The sequence below is a fragment of the Panulirus ornatus genome, chromosome 38 (assembly GCF_036320965.1).
Source record: "Panulirus ornatus isolate Po-2019 chromosome 38, ASM3632096v1, whole genome shotgun sequence".
NCBI lineage: Eukaryota > Metazoa > Arthropoda > Malacostraca > Decapoda > Palinuridae > Panulirus > Panulirus ornatus.
Window position 1 is genome coordinate 4949929 of NC_092261.1, and position 19448 is coordinate 4969376.

Below are 19448 nucleotides of genomic sequence, written 5' to 3' on the forward strand. Positions count from 1 at the left end.
TCAGGACACATATTACCCTTATGATTGAAATAGGTGAGCTATGTGAATTCTTACCTTTGACTTTCTTCTGAGCAGAAATTCTGACTTCTTCAAGTTCCTCATCCCGCTGCTGTATCTCTCGTCTGTTCTCTTTCCTCATCTGTTCTATGCTCATTTCCAGTCTCACTTTAGCTCCTTCCAACATCTGAACTTGTCCTGCCAAGTCATCAAGTTCTTCTTCCTGAATAATTGAGCTAAATTAGCAATGATGAACAAATCAAATTTCTCATTAAACAGCTTTCTTTAGTGAATATTGATACATATCAACACACACTCTTGACTTACATTGTCAGGCATACTGTCCTTTACTACAAACATTATAGCAGTACATGGGACCTAATGTCTTCAACGGCTGAAAATCTTATCTAATCAGGTGAAAAATGACATGATAGAGATGTCACACCTTACTGATTTGGGCTACTAAATTGTAGTATCTAATAAACTTCACACTAACGAACAACCTAACAAAAAATATTTAGCAATTAAACACAGTATACATTTTACATTTCATGCTAATGAAGATAATAGATACTACTGTATTAGTTCCTATTTCCTCATAGGAAAACGATGAAGACAATTTTTGACACAAATTCCTGGGATGATCAATGTGACAAGCTATTCAGGAACAATGTGTTAAAAATCTGTTTGAATCATGTACAAAAACAATAAAACAGCATTCTCCAAATACAATGCTCCTTTCTTACATGTAGGTACATGCATGAGTACTTACCTATGCAATATGAGGAATATCATAGATGGTTCACATCTCGTAAAGCTTTTATACTCTTAAAACTTTCTGCATTTAATGATTCTCTACTTAGAGTGCTCCATTCTTTCACAGCTCTATTACTATAGAAGTATTTCTTAACATCTTTTATGACTTTCTATGCCTGTTACTGAGTCAAGTTATATTTACCTATAACAAATACATGAGTCAATATCTATTTTAAAAAATTTTAAAGGGGGGGAATTTTCCCCTTTTAAAGGGAAAAAAATTTTTTAAATTTTTTTTTTTTAAAAAATTTCCTTTTTTTTTTTCCCCCCTTTTTAAAAAAATTTTTTTAAAATTTTATTTTAATATTAATTTAAAAATTTTTTTTAAATTTTTTTAATTAAAAATTTTTTTTTTTTAAAAAAAATTAAAATTTTTTATTTTTTTTAATTTTTTTAAAATTTTTTAAATTTTTTTAAAATTTTTTATTTTAAAAAAATTTTTTTTTAAATTTTTAAAAAATTTTTTAAAATTTTTTTTATTTTTTTTTTAAAAAAATTTTAAATTTTTTTATAATTTTTTTTTTTTTAAAAATTTTTTTAAATTTTAAAAAAATTTTTTTAAATTTAATTTTTAAAAAAAATTTTTTTAAATTTTTTTCCCCCCCCCCCCCAAAAAAAAATTTTTTTTTCCCCTTTTTGGGGGAAAAAATTTTTTTTTGGCCCCCCCCCCCCCTTTTAAAAATTTTTTTTTTTTTTCCCCCCCAATTCCCAAAAAAAAAAATTTTAAAAGGGGGAAAATTTTTTTTTAAAAAAATGGGAAAATTTTAAAATTTTTTTTTTTTTTCAAATTTTTAAAATTTTTTTAAATTTTTTAAAAAAAAATTTTTTTTTTTAAAAAATTTTTTTTTTAAAAATTTTTTTTTAAATTTTAAAAGGGTTTGTATACTTTATATATATATATATATATATTTTATATTTTATATATATATATATATATATATATATTTGGAGGGAGGAGAAAATAAAAAAAAAGAAAGAAAAATAAGAGAGAGAGAGAGAGAGAGAGAGAGTGAACGGGTTAAGTTTAGAGATTTATATTGGCAATAATAAACAACACACAGAACACTTTTAAAAATGAACTAACATTGTATTTCTGAAACATGCGCGTGTGCGTTTGTGCTTTTAAGTAACGGGCAAGACTTTAACATCATACTATCTTTTACCCCATTATATGCTATCTGCTCACAATGCTTCTTCAAAAGCCAGTTCCATCCTCCACTACTGTCACTACCTACACATTTCTTCCCACACTCTTTTGCTCAGTATCTTTTATCTAATTGACCGGTTTTCATGCTTGAATGAATTTTTAAAAACCTACGACAAACATGAGTAAAACTGAAAGATATATATATATATATATATATATATATATATATATATATATATATATATATATATACATATATATATATATATATATATATTAATATATATATATATATATCCTATTTGATCACCGTTCACCACATTACTGAGGGAGCACCAAGTATAGACGAAGGGAGGCCGCATTCGTTCGCGTCTATTCTCTAGGTGTCATGCGTAAAGAATTTAAACGACTGCTCGCTATTCAAAACCAGTCCCCACAGACCTTTTCATATATATATATATATATATATATATATATATATATATATATATATATATATGTATGTGTGTGTGTGTGTGTGTGTATACATATATATATATATATATATATATATATATATATATATATATATATATATATATATATATAGAGAGAGAGAGAGAGAGAGAGAGAGAGAGAGAGAGAGAGAGAGAGAGAGAGAGAGAGAGAGAGAGTGAACGGGTTAAGTTTAGAGATTTATATTGGCAATAATAAACAACACACAGAACACTTTTAAAAATGAACTAACATTGTATTTCTGAAACATGCGCGTGTGCGTTTGTGCTTTTAAGTAAACGGGCAAGACTTTAACATCATACTATCTTTTGACCCCATTATATGCTATCTGCTCACAATGCTTCTTCAAGAAGCCAGTTCCATCCTCCACTACTGTCACTACCTACACATTTCTTCCCACACTCTTTTGCTCAGTATCTTTTATCTAATTGACCGGTTTCTCATGCTTGAATGAATGTTTAAAACCTACGACAAACATGAGTAAAACTGAAAGATATAACCATGTCTCTCTTTCTCTATTCTTTTAATGGAGACAAGTTTGTGGCTGCTGTCATGCCTATATAACTCGCCTCTACCTGAGGTGCCATTTTTGTTGCTTCCCTTCGAAACTTCTTTAAGCAAGATCGTATGTTTCATCAAGTGGGGTGACCAAACTAAGGATGCTTAAAAGTCCATTTCAACACATTTAATGAAAAAAGAATTTAATATGAAAAAGATATGGATTTATAGACGAAAAGTGCCAAAGTTAAGGGTTAAATAACCCTTCATCCAGCTAATAGGTGCACGAACATCTCGGGGAAAAGACATCTAGAGAATGAATGCGAACTGGGGGCTTTTTTTCGTCTGCTCCTGGCGCTACCGAGTAACACGAAAAACGATAATGATTTATATGCATATACTAGATCACGCGCACCATTGTGACCTCTTGCAAAAAGTATATATATATATATATATATATATATATATATATATATATATATATATATATATATATATGAATATATATATATATATATATATATATATATATATATATATATATATATATATATATATATATATATGAATATATATATATATATATATATATATATATATATATATATATATATATATATATATATATATATATATATATATATATATATTGTCCTTTGGGGATAGGGGACTAAGAATACTTCCCACGTATTCCCTGCGTGTCGTAGAAGCTACTAAAAGGGGAGGGAGCGGGTGGCTGGAAATCCTCCCCTCTCTTTTTTTTTTTTTATATATATATTCTAAAACAAGGAACAGAGAAGGGGGCCAGGTGAGGATATTCCCTCTAAGGCCCAGTCCTCTGTTCTTCACGCTAACTCGCTAACACGGGAAATGGCGAATAGTTTGAAAGAAAGAAAAAGATATATATATATATATATATATATATATATATATATATATATATATATATATATATATATATATATAGTGATGCTTTGGCGATGATCTGGATATGACGGCTAACTCGAAGTCGGGCGTGCTCCCTACGAAGTGATATTAGTAACCTGATTTCCTATTGAATGCATTCAATCTAATCACTCTGCATTTGGCTGTACCAAATTCTATTCCTCATGTGCAGAACCTACCAAGGAGTCTCTTTAACTTGTAGTAGTTCGAATATTTAAATCATCTTTTACGTATAGCATCATGCGCAAACATACGCAATTAAGATTTAAAATCCATTTGGCATTCTTCAAGTTCTATTGTTTCCTTCCTTGTACGTGCTCACGGCATTTGGGTTCCACTTTTTGTTTTCTCCTTACTCCTATTCGTTTCTCTACCCTCAAGTGCACATCCAGGTTATCCCAGTCGCTTTCTCTGTAATTACCTACCCATCTTCGGTACGAGTCAGGCCGATGAATATGATAGCCTATCCTATGACCAATGGAAGTACTTGATTCCAAAAAAAGTGGACTCACGCAACAAGCTTAAAGAGCAGGGGAGGTAAATGCGTACACCACACACTAACATACACCTAGCCAGTCATGATCATGCGGTTCCTGAGTTGACGGATGAGAAGGTGGGTGGAAGCTCATCTTACTCACAGGCACCACCACATCGCCGCCGGTCAACCACTTTACCTGCCACATACATGGTCATATTCCACAAGAAGCTACCTGCTCATCTAATATGTATTATCTTTATGCTCTAAAAAATCAGCATATGCACTCTGCTATTGCAATCTCTAGTAAACTATGATGCAAATTAACAGTGGGCTCGTTCGCTGCAAATTCCCTTACTGCCATGCTAGTCAGAAAAGTGACTTTCTAAAGCGATCCGTAAAATCCGTCATGGGAAACCTGGCAGCAGAATGAGAATCACCAGAATTTGGGTTTAATTAATTTGCTGGAAATAAAAAAAAAGATGTTCCTAGAATACATAGATGAATCATGCTTTCTCTGAAGCACTAATGTGACAGTGGAACCAGCAGTTTTTAGTTAAGGTTAGATTCAAAATAATACTACTAAAATACGAGAACAATCTAATAATGTTTCATATACTTTACAAGCATTTCAGAAAATAAGAATATACGGCAAACTGTGGCCATTTAGATTATTTAAATTTCTTGTGTTCATCTTTACAGTGACCATTTTTCCTGAAGCCACGGGTCATGTGGGCGAGAGAACCGGCTGGGTTAGTGGGTAGCAGGAGGAGGTCAGATTTCCCAGCCGCTCCTGCCTGAACAGCTGACAGTCATGAAGACGTGGCTGTTCGTTAAAAAAAAAAAAGGGGGGGGGGGTCCTAGTCACATATGGCAAGAGACGGAAAAATTTTATTTGCTTTGGTTTCCATAAACACAATGTCAAGGCAGCCACAAAGTTTACTGTGATCAGTCAGTTTCAATCCTTAATGTTTCGTTAACTTCAATATTCAGTGACAACAGATATAAATACAATTGTAGCACCGGTGGAACTTATTTCATGACGCATTACCATGCACACTAACAAACACGGCTGTTGTCAGCATTCACAGAATACTGTACTTCTCAGGTTCTACGTAGACATCTGAACTGCCTGAGGCAAATCAGAAGCAGACGGCTACTGAGAGCACGGACGCAAATCCCAATGGGATTGGGTAGTACATGTACCCTACTTTTCGAAGGCCGAGGACAGAGCATCATTTGTACCCCCAGTTTTTCCTGCAATACGAACTAACTGGCATACGGTTAGAGGGGAATGTGCAAAAATTGTATGTATATTTAGTTGTTTGCTCATATCTTAAGTCCTGGACTAATAACGGAATGTTATTTTTGTCAAAATACGAGATATACTTCAATGCAGCTGCATGATATTGAGGTTTCTTCTCAAAACATAATAATCAGCTAACACTTTGTTTCATGAATCTCAACAAAAGTTTTTCTTTACGATCGCTTGTTATTAGTTTCATATTTGCTCTCATTTGCTAGGGTAGTGTTCACAAAACCCACAGGGATGTTGTTAACATTTCACTTTTGTTACGAGATTTTAAATATATGCCCTACAAATCCATGGACTTTAATATCGATACGTGTCACCTACTTACTGATAACGCCCATAACTGAGCGTTTGTGAAGACCTAACAAACTTTCTGTAAAAACAACTATTAACTGTTCCGTTACTAGACAGGCAGACAGGAGCGAAGTTCAGTCAGGTGATTGAAAAAAATATATGGCCAGCAAGGAAATTCCTTCAAATGGAATACGGCGATTACATTATTGCGGAGGACTTAAAATGGAATACGGCGATTACATTATTGTGGAGGACTTTATACGGCATCTGAAGACACAATTCTCTCCTCCCTCTCTCCCAGCGTTTTCGTCGCAAACGTCAAATTCTTGTATCTGTGGTGAGTGATAGTGCAAGCATGAACGCGAACGCAAATGTTTTAAACTTTTATATTAGGGTACCTGACAACATTAGGAAGTACCCTAGCCTAAGTGCTGCGTTGTTCAATGAGGAAAGGTCCTCCTGGAAATCCTTGACCGGTAGATGACCAAGATTGGGCCCCAGCACGAGACCACGGTTGATGGCTCTTCTCGGAGAACTGTGACACGCATTAACCTTTAATGGGAGGGACTGGAGTGACGAACTGCAGGCAGGCATGCAAGCGAGGTCCGCGCTTCTAGCGCCACTAACTTTATTAACTGGCCAGGTTAGGTTAGTTTATAACCTAAATCCATGTAACCCGTTGTTTATCCAACTGTCTTTCCCTGAACACCGCCCGCTTGACAATGAACACGTAAATATTAAAAGTAAGCACGGCATCCAAAGAACACAGCAGTACACACACCTCAAAGGCAGTGCCTACTCAAATCTGGACTTGTACTCAAGCCATTATTCCACAAACATACCCAAACACTCGCACTACCTGGATAGACTGTATCACCCATCCGTAAAAACAATAACATAAAATCCAGTCATATATATACTACCATGTCGGGTTCTTCCTGCCACCGGTGATATAAACTAAACCTTGTCGGTTATACAGTCTTACTTAATGGTAGTCTTCGTGTCACTTAATGACATTAGGTTGAAATACTCATGAAATACTTTTGAATTCCTGATTTACTATTAACTAACTATAGCATGTTCCGTACAACGAGTCAGGGTGCAGAAAACACTATAGTTCAAGAAGAAATAATGTCACACTCACGAGAACAAGTATATTACAACGTTTAACAAATGACAGTCAGGGTGAACCACTAGAAATAATAAATAGGCAAAAGCACCTGCTGTTGCCAGAACCTCCTGACGGCGGCGTTCCTGACGGGTGTGTTCAACCTGAGTGAGGATGTTTCCCGCAGGAGTTGGTCCTCAAACTCGTTAATGCCGTTTTCCTGGAGTGATGAAATAGACTCAGGGGAAGTGGGCATGAGGGAGTGTGTGGACGTCACCTTGCCCTCCGTACACAGCATGGGTGGGTGGTGGCATTGCGAAATCGAGTGGGATTGTGAGGCGTGATCGGTGTGATCTAGCAGGTGTGGATGGAGCGGCTCTTGCTGCTCTACCACGGGTGACGGCGAGTGTTCACTGTGCGAGTCCAGCAAGCCTTTGGCGTGTCCCCCGCCCAAGCTCTCCCACTGGGCGATACGCTGACGCACCCGCTCCTGCGCCTCCACACTTCCCTGCTTCTCCTTCATGTCTGACTTCACACGTGTTACCTTGTCTCCTTCGACGCCTAGCCTTCTAACTACACGTCCAATCCTAGTGATCACTGCTGATTCTTTTCAACAGAATATGTATATATACCTAAAACACAAGATTCTTCAATATCACTCGTGGCAGGATGGTATATTATGCTGATAACACAGGCTTCTTTTCCATTCTCCAGAGGGAGAGGCATTTGCCCACACAAGATGTTAAGTTATGCAAAAGTTCTACTTCCGGGTAGTAACACCGACCAGACAACTGTCCCACAAAACTGAGGTTAATCAAGGTGATTCACAAGTCTGACTGTTACCAGACTGGTTATAACGGGTACAGCCAGCTGCACGCCCCTAGGGACGTGACTAATGCATATTATGAACTAAGAGGGTTCAAACCTGGCTCTCGTGCTGCCCTTTTAGCAAATTCTCCCTAACCTTCTCAACAAAGAAAACAATGTGGATAACAGTAACTAATCTACGAAAAGAAATAATTCGCAACCTTATTTGAACTGTACATGATTCATTGTACAAGGCATTCGCTCTTAACATAACGTTATTAAAACATCGACCGCTTACTAGCGAAACGTACCTAAAAATAAGAAACCAACACCGAGAAAGACTGAAAGTATAACAATGCTTTAAAACGTGTTTCTGACAGTTCCCCAGACATGAGACTAATGTTTTAAAGAGTGGGGTCAACAGCCGAGAGCAATGGAAAAACTTTTGCACACCGCTATTCTTAGTATTTTTACTTCTACATGAGATCACTTCTGAACAATGTTAATATCAACACTATATATCTAATGCTAAAACATTTCAAGTTAATGAAGCTATTAACAAGTACGTTTCTTAAATATAATGATGATAAACATGAATATATCTACAAGAAACATGTTAACAATTTATAGATCTAAATCAATCATTAAGAATCTCATCTTTTTTCTGCAGCTGGTACATCTCATATACTATGTCTAGTACTGCTGCTATCATCAATTAATACGGCTACTACTGCTATAACCAGCGACTTATAATGCTGCCAACATTCCTAACATCATTAAATCTATATGGATCCGTACCGAGTCAATTAATCAATTTTTGGGTTGAATATTAATCTCCGTACCGAGTCGATTAATCAATTTTTGGGTTGAATATTACTCTAAGTTTGCAGAGTACTGGTGAACATGGCTAGGTGCTAAGAAGCAACGCATGATGACCAAAGTTAGGAACACAGTCATCTTGTCAGTGGGCTCGTGTAATAGGCATTACGTTAAATCTTATATCACTGAGCTTTGTTCCTTTTGAATGCGAGGTTCAGTCAGGATAAGTAAGGTTAGCTTGACATTTGGACACCGTAACAAAAAACTATGCTTTTGATTGTATGGATGTCATATAACCTTACTCACCCAAACCTAGCCCTCCTACCATTGTCAAAAGTGAGCAGTCTCTGTGCACTGGATATCTAAGTCACACAGGAAAACGAATGCCCCTTAAAATTAGATCAGTCAATGTTTGCCACTGTCAACGGACAGCAACAATTAGCAACCGCAGCATGCGTGGTCCGTCGACATCATGAAATTAACTTTGTATATTAGCTATGTTTGGCATACAAATCTTAACCTTTTAGAATGTTATACTCGCTCAAAAGCACACATCAAGCATAACAAAGCAACAGCCAGAATGAACACGAACTGAAGACTTATTCAGTTGGGAAACTGCATTCATCTATGTCCCCTTCGAAAGCGTTCCTCGTTTCACAATCATCTAATAATAAAACAGGAAAGATATGTTCTATTTTACTGGGGTTTCTAGCACATTCGTCTTCCCTACGACGGACCGAGTGCACGAAGGCCTGACTGAGGTTTGTGACGGAGGCAAGCAGATGGCAAGGTGTCGCGTTGACAGAGCACTACACACAAACACACGCAGACACCATCTGTAAACATTATTCTTGATTACAACGGTCTCACATCACTGTCAGTCACATGTCAAAAATAAATAATTTTTTTCGGAGATTATGTATCACTGGAGAAATTTCCTTTATTTCCATTTGCACAGTATCATCGCATAAACGGGGGTATCCAAAATACAATTTCGTATATCTGAACTTTTTCCGAGTCACTCCAAAACCAAACATATCCAGTAAATGTAGGTACGAGTGACTGATGCTTCCGGTACAACTCCCTGGGGTTGGCCGCCAACCACCAGACTCGGCCACTATGCCAGGACGTCTCAAGGTCCCACATCTTTATGTATATAAATATGTATAGTCCATCGCAGAGCAGTTCATCACTAGTCCCGTGTACACACACATCTCGCTGAGACACATGAACTTATAAACGCGACAGCGATAGAGAGTCTCAAGTCAGGGATGACCAACACCTCACACTAGCGCGGCAGCGTACACACTACGAGCATCACCTCCGTGAGCGGACTGACTGTTTCGTTTGACCTGACGAAAACGGGAAGCCGGAGGTCGGCTCCTGTTGACGAACACGATTTTACAAGTAATATTCTACGACAAATTTATAACTGATAACATGTATTATTTAATCAAAAATTCTGACAGTCACCTGTGAAACGTGTCGGTCAGCTAGTGAGTGAAATCCAGACCAGAGAGATTGCTACATCCAAGGCTGAGTCTCCCTCCACTTCCAGTGACGGCAACGTAGCCATAACAGTACTACTTCCCTGTAGTCTGGCCGCCACTCCTGCGGCTTGTACACGCGACGCCCTGTCACTGGGGTCACTACTTCACCTGGTCTAAGCCATCAGTTATCATACAGGTTCTCCCACTTACCCAAGTTTGGGACATCAATGTTGCAGCACAGGTGGCACTTCAACCACATGACCAAACACGGTTACCAACTCACCCACACAACCGACACTATTTTTCAGTCCTACGAAACGATAACTGTCAGACATGGGCTCCATATCTATATTAATTACATAGGTCCATATCTATGTCAATAACGTGTGCGTCAACACAAAGACTCAGATGAATAAATAACATCAATCGAGGAAGGATTTGTGGTAATGAACATGGGATACTGACATGTGCCAAGCCTTTCCTAAATTTGTTTTACTTATCAACGGTTAAGGTAAAACTGTGAGCTATACTTTATAATATAAGTTGTAAGTGCCCAACACCCTAGGCTCTCCGTGATTAATAAGCAGGGGCGGGACAAGAGACTGTGTCAGTCTGACAGGGAGATTACTGGAGATTACGAGGAGATACGCGAGTGGGTGGGTGGGGCGATGGTGATGCTAAGGGAGTGGCGGGTATAAGAGATCAGTGATCTCTCTTCTCGGAATGTCTCATGTAATATCTTCAAGTCATTTTTAAACTCCAGAACAATAGGGATACGTCCTGTTCCACAGGACCGTCTCAGACGAACCTCGTGGCAGTGAATTCCCAAGTAATAAACACCAGAGTTCTGGGTACACAACAGAAGATAATACTCCTCTTCGACTTATCTGTTTATTTACTTATTCCTTAAGACGACATTGTCCCGGCTTCAAGGCGCCCATCCATATTTAGCCAAACATTTTGGCCGGAGTGCCTACTTAACAACAGTTTCACTATCCAATATACATACAAATCTCCATTTTGGTGAGACGAAAACTATGCTGGGCAACAATCAACTCCCACACGGACCTACAGTCGATAATGTTAACTCCCCCTCAGCAGGTGCCAACCAGCTTAGCCCAAGAACCAGTACAGACAGTGAGAGACGGCACCAGTGATCGCCGGCCCCGACAGCCAGTCTTGACACAGGTGAAGATGGCCGCCGTTTTGGCCCCGATCGGTCCAGCAATTCCTGGGCGTGCAGAGGTCAAGTAGAGCACGGCCAGGAGAGACCGGAGCCCCCGGCCAACAGCCCGCCTGACCCTACCTGCAGGTGGCTCTCTACTTCGGCTGCTCCTACACACATTACCACATTCCACTCCAGACCGACCCACGCACACACACACTCACACCTACGTGAACCTTGTTAGAGATGATGTAAATAAGTACTTCTAATAGCACCACAAATATGGATGACCGGAATAAACTGACTCATTAGACTATGACTGCAGACTAGACAGAAGTTTAAAAAGGGTATGCGATGGCTGATAGAGTTCGAGATGGGGCCCTACGAATGCTGTCAATATACAGAATATTATATTCACACACACACACTGATACAGTAATATAAGTTTATCATTATAGTCCAGGACGAAAGTTATAACCAGCAAAACCGCTTTCTCTTTTTCTATTTCCACGAATTATTTTCATTAATTCACTTTCCCGGGAGCGATAACTGAAGACGTCTAGTTGATCGACTGCCATGACGCCTCTCTCTCGGATACACGATTTCTCAACACGTGTAGATAGGTACATTCGTTGGGATCGGTGGAGATAACACTGGCCTGCAAGGATGGAGTATGAGGTTTGAGGAAATGGCATGTGGGTATGTGCTGGTGGCCTGTGGATTAGTGAAGACTGAGTGTAAGTTAATGGAGGTGGAGAAGAGTTCGTGGAGGTGAAGTATGGGTCACGAGAGGTAATGTCACTGAAGGTGGTATGAGTTACGGAGGTCGAGTCAGGAGAGGTGGAACTGTGTCAATACAGGTGGAGTAGGCGTCAGTTAAAAGTGAAGCGCAGGTCAATATGGGTGGAGTAAGTGTCAGTTAAGGTGGAGAAGAGGTTAGTAAAGGTGGAGTGTACATGTAGGTGGGGTGAGGGTCAGTAAAGGTGGAGTCAGTGTAAGCGTAGGTGGAGTACAGGTCAATTAAGGAGTGTATGTGTATGCGTAGAGGGGCGGTGATCCGGTGTGCGCCACTAATGCACTTCACCCACAATATTAGCAGTCAAGGTCTATTTAACCACATCTATCTGACCACCGGAAGTGCCACCCACCTGCCCGCTCCACCTGCTGGCGAGATGAGGACGGCGACAGCAATTTCTGCCGCTTACAGCTCGATAAGCCTTGAATTGCGCGGCAGGGGCGTGTACCTCGTACATGTGTGGGTCATGGGTCCGAACACGTGGCCCCAGTACTGGCTTACATTGATATATTCCTGCCCCAGCACAAGATGGAGACGAGGACAGAGCGGCACCGACTCCCAGACCTCCCGCTCTCCTGCCTCAGTGCTCGTATCCAGCACATCTCCCTCAGAACCCGCCGCCACCAGAGCTACCTCAGTCCAAACCACCGCACATTTTTCAATGCTCGCTACCACACCTTTCGTCAGTGCCCGCCACCACACCTTCCCCACAGCAACGCTCCCTTCACCAAAGGTTCCGGTTATACTAGTTGAAGGATGAGTAATCATAAAACCTAAAGCAAATCCTCCTCCTTCTCCTCCTTATCTCAATTATGCATTCGGCGTATCTCTCCCCATTCAACAGACAATCCTACATTTTCCCCTACAAGTTCCCATATCCCGGTGGGGTCAGCCGCGACCCCCTTCCGCAATTACTATTTCACCCGCACACAGTACAACGTAACATTTCACATTCCCCTTTTCAATTATTACCAAACCTTCATAATTCACTTCAATAGTACATCACTTCAGCGTCAACTTTCCCTACTGTTAACCGGAAACATATCAGTAGTCAAACTGCCACCGCCCTTGCATTAATATGATTAGGTGTAAAAAATGCGCGCACAACTAGTCCATGCGAATGAAGGGAGGAAAAAACACGCAAAAACTTCTGGATAATGTCCACTGTGATGCCGACCGCATATATACCTTATTATGGCCAATTTCTATATAGGTCAGTCATGATCATCGTTATTACGTGGGACAATCTGTAAAATATATTTATAGCGTACTGCAACCTTAACAATATCTTATTGGTGTCTTCAGAAATTAAGAAAATATAATGAAAGTTTACAATGGTGAGAGGAGGCAGCAGGCAGGGCGGTCAGGGTTACCACCATCGCCGCCGCATAAACTGACCGCCAGTGACGCTAGACCGTCAGGGGAGCCAACATTTCCGTGGCCTCGTCGCCGTGCACATGACCCACTGTACCATCGTCCTACTACTACTACTGCTGCTCCTGCTACTTCCCATGGCCGACTGCCGTAACGCATGTAAATCATCACCTCACTTTTAACCATCTCAGTAAAAAAAAAAAGACTGGCACTGACGACTCCCGTGCCGGAATGTCGTGCAAGTCTGCATCAAAGCGAGGCCGCACTTCCTGGGTACCCAAGCCTCATTCATAAAAAATGTCTTGTGTTATCAGGGAAAGGTTTAGAGTCGCGACAGAGCCCGTGGAGAACCGTGCTAAACAACTAGTATTCTTGGATGCAAACAAAACAAAGTGTTTCTACTGACTGACAACGTAAACTAATTACAATCATTGATACATTCTCTCTTCTGATGACGCAAGACGCATGCTGCTGCCTTACTGGGCCAGGCGCAGTTCACTGTCTCCTGTGAGGTGTGAGGCAGCCTGGTATGAGGTGTGAGGGTTGGTGAAGACGTAAAATGTCAAGGCTGTTGATGTGATTGGTAAGAGTGGCTGATGTGAAATGAGACGGTGTCTGGCGAAGCGAGATGTATACAAAAATACGGACGCTGGAAATTGATCTGCAAAGAGAATTACGCTAACAAAACCACCTCCACAGCTGCGCCTACGTAAGGGATGTGGAGGACAATGAGAGATAAGATCACAACTTTCAAGTTCTTCAATTGCTCACTCGCTATTGACCAGTTCCTTAAGGAAACGAAAATGTCAATTAAACTTGGGATACCAATACATCAATCAGGACAAAAGATGTGAAGCAACAGAAGAGTGAACGAACGGCATATGCCAAAAAAAAAAAAAGGGTCAGATTACTGAAAAACTTAAGAAATATTTGATCGAAAAAAAAGGAGGCACTGAGACGGGGGTCCTGCAAATCTAAAAAACATTTCCCTGTATGCACGAGAGGTAGCGGTGCACACATAACCACACATCCTCAGAAGGTGGTGGACAAAGTGATGAAAAGAGAGGAGCCTCCGGGGAAGTCATCTGCTGCATCAACAACAAGAGAGCGGTGCAAGTTCAGCCTTACCTTAAGTGAAATTGACCCACACCACTAGAGCTGCCACCTCAGTCATCTGGCACCAACCACGCATCGTCCTCTGGTCATACACTTCAGTCAGTCTTCCTACTTTTATTACTAAATAAAGTACCACACAGTCTGCCGTCAACCGTTTTCACTTCACTTATAGGTCATTTAATCATGTTTACATCTCTATTTCACGATAAATTTACCAAATATTGTTTTCGTCGACTTCATGTCCGCTTTGCACTTTTTTTTTTTTTTTTAACTATCATCGAAGTATACAACAACTGAATGCTAAACTTTCAACAGGAATTGATGGTGCTTTTATGGAATAATGCGTGAATACCTAAATTGTTCGATTTTTCCTTTGCAAGAAAGTCTTCCATAAAATATTCTTATGTACAGCAATCTTCATTCACTTCCTCCTCGACGACTTCTCGATTTTAGTCAACACAATTCACTGTGATAGTGACTCATTATCTTTACGATGAAAATTAATCCATAATCAAAATGTACTTTAAGGGTAGGTATTTGTACCAGCTGCAAACCCTTCCCCATCTACACCGAGGAATGTGGAAAGCCTCCTCAATTTCTTATAAAAGTTCCCATCAATATGTATGTCACCCAAACTTTTAAACTCAAAGGTAACAAAAATATGAAACACTGAAGAAAACCTTCTCTGCGAGAATGAAGGAAGGCGGAGGACGTGGTCAAACTATCAATCTAGTCGTACACAGCGGAATTTCCGCCATTGCCTGATCAATTGGTGATACCAATGGATTACTGCTTACCTAAATCACTGGTTGTCCAAAATTACAAGACGTTCATTTATCGCTGTTACAAATCAATGACGGAATGTTATCAACTACCGATTCCGTACTACATGTATTGTAACGAAGTAAAACAAAATCATGAAGAGTAAGGAAAGAAATAAAGTATTTATCTTCTGAGGTCGAAATCTCATTTGTTCGTGATTTATAGTTATGTTCATCTTCGGTACCTCTTGTAAACCAGCGGCGCCTATGCGTTTTTATTTTACTGTCTGAATTTATCTTGTTCCATCAGCTACATTAGAGGTATGAGTAAAAATCTTCATAAAGTATCTTCTTTCGAGAAGGTCCGCAATTTTACTTGCGTTGGTTGTCGCATTTTGTTGTTCTGGTAATAGCTGACGGTTTGTCAGGAGGTCTGAAGTTGGAGGATGCGGATAATTCAGCTGAAGGCTAAAGCAGATTTAAGTATCGTGTCCTCCCTCACTTCAGAATGAACATATAAACATGCAAGATCAATCTTCACATTCATAAACTTGCGTTGGAATAAGTCAGTATCGTAATAATAGCTGGTAAAATTAGTCCCACTAATGGAAAACAAAAATATAGCATTTCTAAGCATAGATCATAGCTAACGCTGTCAGCAGTATTCAAAGAGGTCCACAACCTGTAACGCTGTGCCATGATGAATACACCATCGTTCTTGCTCATATTCACGTCACTTGGTGGGTGGTTGGTAGTTAACTCTGTAGATTTACATGTGCAATAGTCTACACTTTAAATGTATAAATGTTCAAAACAATCTTAATGCCATGCATACAACGTACTGATTCTATATATCACTGATGTACCCACTACATCAAATATGCGATTCAGCATAAAATATAAAAATTGAAAATTGACAATACTGGCACCTTCACATATCAGGAACTTGCTTAATTATCATTACTACAGAGGCAATAAGGTCTAGGCTGCTAGATAAAAAAAAAAAAAATACTCCAGAAGATCAAGGCAAGTAACGCATGCTGCCAGCAAGCAATAACAAGTGCTCTTTAAGTCCTACAAACACGTCCCATTCGGCGATACAATTCGACCCAGCAATGCTATTGTGTATCGCTTAAATAAACATCAACTATTGAACACAATAATCGTAATTCATGATATTTTCATGAGTTAAAGATGATACGCTCAATGTTAGACATCGAGCCGCCAACCAGACCCGTAGGCGACAAAGGGTCTACGTAGAGTCAGACAGCAGGAGGCTGGACACATGCGTCGCTACCCGGTTGGGATTCACGGTCCACTGTCTTTACTGCCACATCTACTGTCTTACGGCCCACAATTTAACACCACCATTCACAATGGCTGCAATAATACCTCCACAACCCATATGGTGCTACCGCTCCACCGTATTTGTCCTCAAAGAGCAACATCAATGTCATGATGCTTATTCTAAGTTCGGCGCTGCTAGCTAACTCAAAAATTTACGTGTCTTTTGCGTACTAAAGTTATTAGTAAGCTCTTTCCACTTTGAGTCATATTTTTCATAATGTGAGACGACAAAACCTAACATATGAATTAAAGTTTGCATGGATTCTTACCGCGGCCACCACCTCATGACGCCCCAGCCAGCCGACCCTGACATTTGACCGGGTTACGAAAGTCACTGTAAAAACTTGTACGCATCTCACCATCTACATTTCTATAAGTAACTGCGATTCATTTTCAAGTCATACGACCTCCAATTTATGACCATCCAACGACATTTTTCCTTTTTTTCATATAAATTTCTGAAATTAAAATTTTCAACGGGCCTAAAACTCGTGATTAGAACTGCGTAAAGCTAACCAGAGACAGCCGAAACTTTACTCCGTGGGGCAACAACGAAGCACAAACCATATAAGTGTGACGCTGCACAGGTGTGTTCTGGCTCTGGGTCTAGGTGAAGCCAGCATGAGAACAACATAAAAATATCACCAGCCATATGGATATACTAGTCTTACATGTCTGCGTAATGTCATCTAATGTTTCTGTACATCCCTACAAATGAACAACGTGAAAGTAGTCAGTAAACCATTGGTGATGACGTTTAAACCTGTCTAGGACTACAATTTCACTCTTACGGCGTCCTTTCATCAGATAAATAATTGAAAACCAGTTACCAATGCGTTGTTCACCGTTCTTACAATGGGACCAGAGACCCCCGACGTAACATACCACAATTCACTTCTAGGTGACCAACCAAATTGACAGATGAAGTCTGAAGCAAACGAATCAAGTATAAATAAACAAGGGAATCCGTTTGCCTATACTCGCCCATGTTCAACTAAGGTTTTGCCTACAGGAGTTTGTCTGCATATACTAATGGCTAACATACTTTCTTTTCCTTGTTGAACTTCATCTTGCGTTAGTTAGTGCGTCTTTATTTTCGTGTTATCTGTGCAAAGACTTCCCTTGACAGACTGTCGCTCTCTCTCTTTCCACGTCACACGCTGCTTTTTTCTAGCTGCAAAAAGGTTACTACGAGAACCAGTTATTCACTTTTATTTTCCTTTACCACACGGTTTCATAAATACAAAATCATTTGCCCTCCGGAAAATACTTCACCAAGGATGCCGAACATGACAAGCCAAAGGTACGCACGTACCTTGTCTCACGCTTGCCTGCCACAGGAGGTCGGCAAGAACAACTTAATAAAGCGAAGTCTTTGCAAGACTGCCGCATCTACTCTGCCTTTCAAGGTTACCGTGTCTACTGTGCCTTCCATGGCTATCGTATCTACTCTTACTTTCATATGATAATCTGTCTTGAGACAATACTATACTCTCCGTACAGCCTCCGATATATTGAAAAGGTATCTACCACTCCCCCCCCCACCAAAAAAAAAAAAAAATCTACGTACATGTACGTTCCCCACATGGACATCACCCGTTACCCTTAACGAGCCCTCTTAATAAATCCATAACTTTCTCAGTTCATGACAAGCTTGCCAAACCATGACCTCAATCAACTAAAACTAGGTGTATATATATATATATATATATATATATATATATATATATATATATATATATATATATATATATAATATATATATATATATATATATATATATATATATATATATATATATATATATATATTATATATACACACACACACAAGACTTTCTTATTAAACCATGTACGCTGCATTAACGTTCCCACTGCGTTTCATTCTTACTATTTCTATTATACTTTTTCTCACTAATTAATATTTTCGGTAACATGGTGAACACAGCTGCTCCTTAACCCTACGGATAAGACTTTTACCCGGAATTTAAGTTACGGACGCCCAGGGCAGCTAGAATTTACCATCACGAAAGCAGCTATCCTGCAGCGTTGGGAATGAGGCTCCGGCCATGTCGGAAACCATTAAACGTGACCCTGCTACACCCATCCAGGTAATATAGCCACATTTACAATCATATCACTAACAAATTCCTCTTTAAAACTCAACCATAACCCTTATCATTCCCTTTTCCAACCTGGTCCAACAGGTAATTGTTTCCTTGAACAATACAAAACAATCACATGATTTCTTTCTCCACATTTCCCCATACAGTCCTCCGATCGCAAAACATAAATAATCACTCCTCTTATACACCCTGCCACTGAGATGATTACTCCCTTCCATACCCTGCCATGCAGGTAATTACTAATCTCCATTCTGCCACTGAGGAAATCACTCCTCCCTAAACCTTGCCATGGAGGTAATTACCATCTTCACACCTTGCCATGCCACTACACTCCACACCCAGCAACGCAACCTGCCATCAAAGGTTTGAATACAAAGCCTCTGTCTTCCAGCTAGCTGCGGCTTGTGCGCCTACTGAGTTTTACGACGTTTAGCTCAACTTTCCAAACCACGGATCACGGTCGGTCGGCTCAGTCGGTGGTCGGCCGGGAGGGAGCAAGGACAGTATGGCAGAGGGAGACGAAGACACTGTGTGTGGGAAAGGGGGGAGAAGAGTGTGGGC

At 39.7% G+C, this 19448-nt stretch overlaps 1 protein-coding gene across 1 annotated transcript in view; it reads right to left on the reverse strand.

Annotated features, from left to right (window-relative positions):
• Positions 1-19448, reverse strand: part of LOC139760946 (unconventional myosin-XVIIIa-like) — a 281136-nt gene that overhangs the window by 17853 nt on the left and 243835 nt on the right. Inside the window, exons 23-24 of the mRNA XM_071684732.1 lie at positions 17617-17690; positions 55-233 (exon numbers count right to left, since the gene is read on the reverse strand). Of these exons, the coding sequence (XP_071540833.1) occupies positions 55-233; positions 17617-17690 (253 nt within the window). The remainder of the gene's footprint in view (positions 1-54; positions 234-17616; positions 17691-19448) is intronic.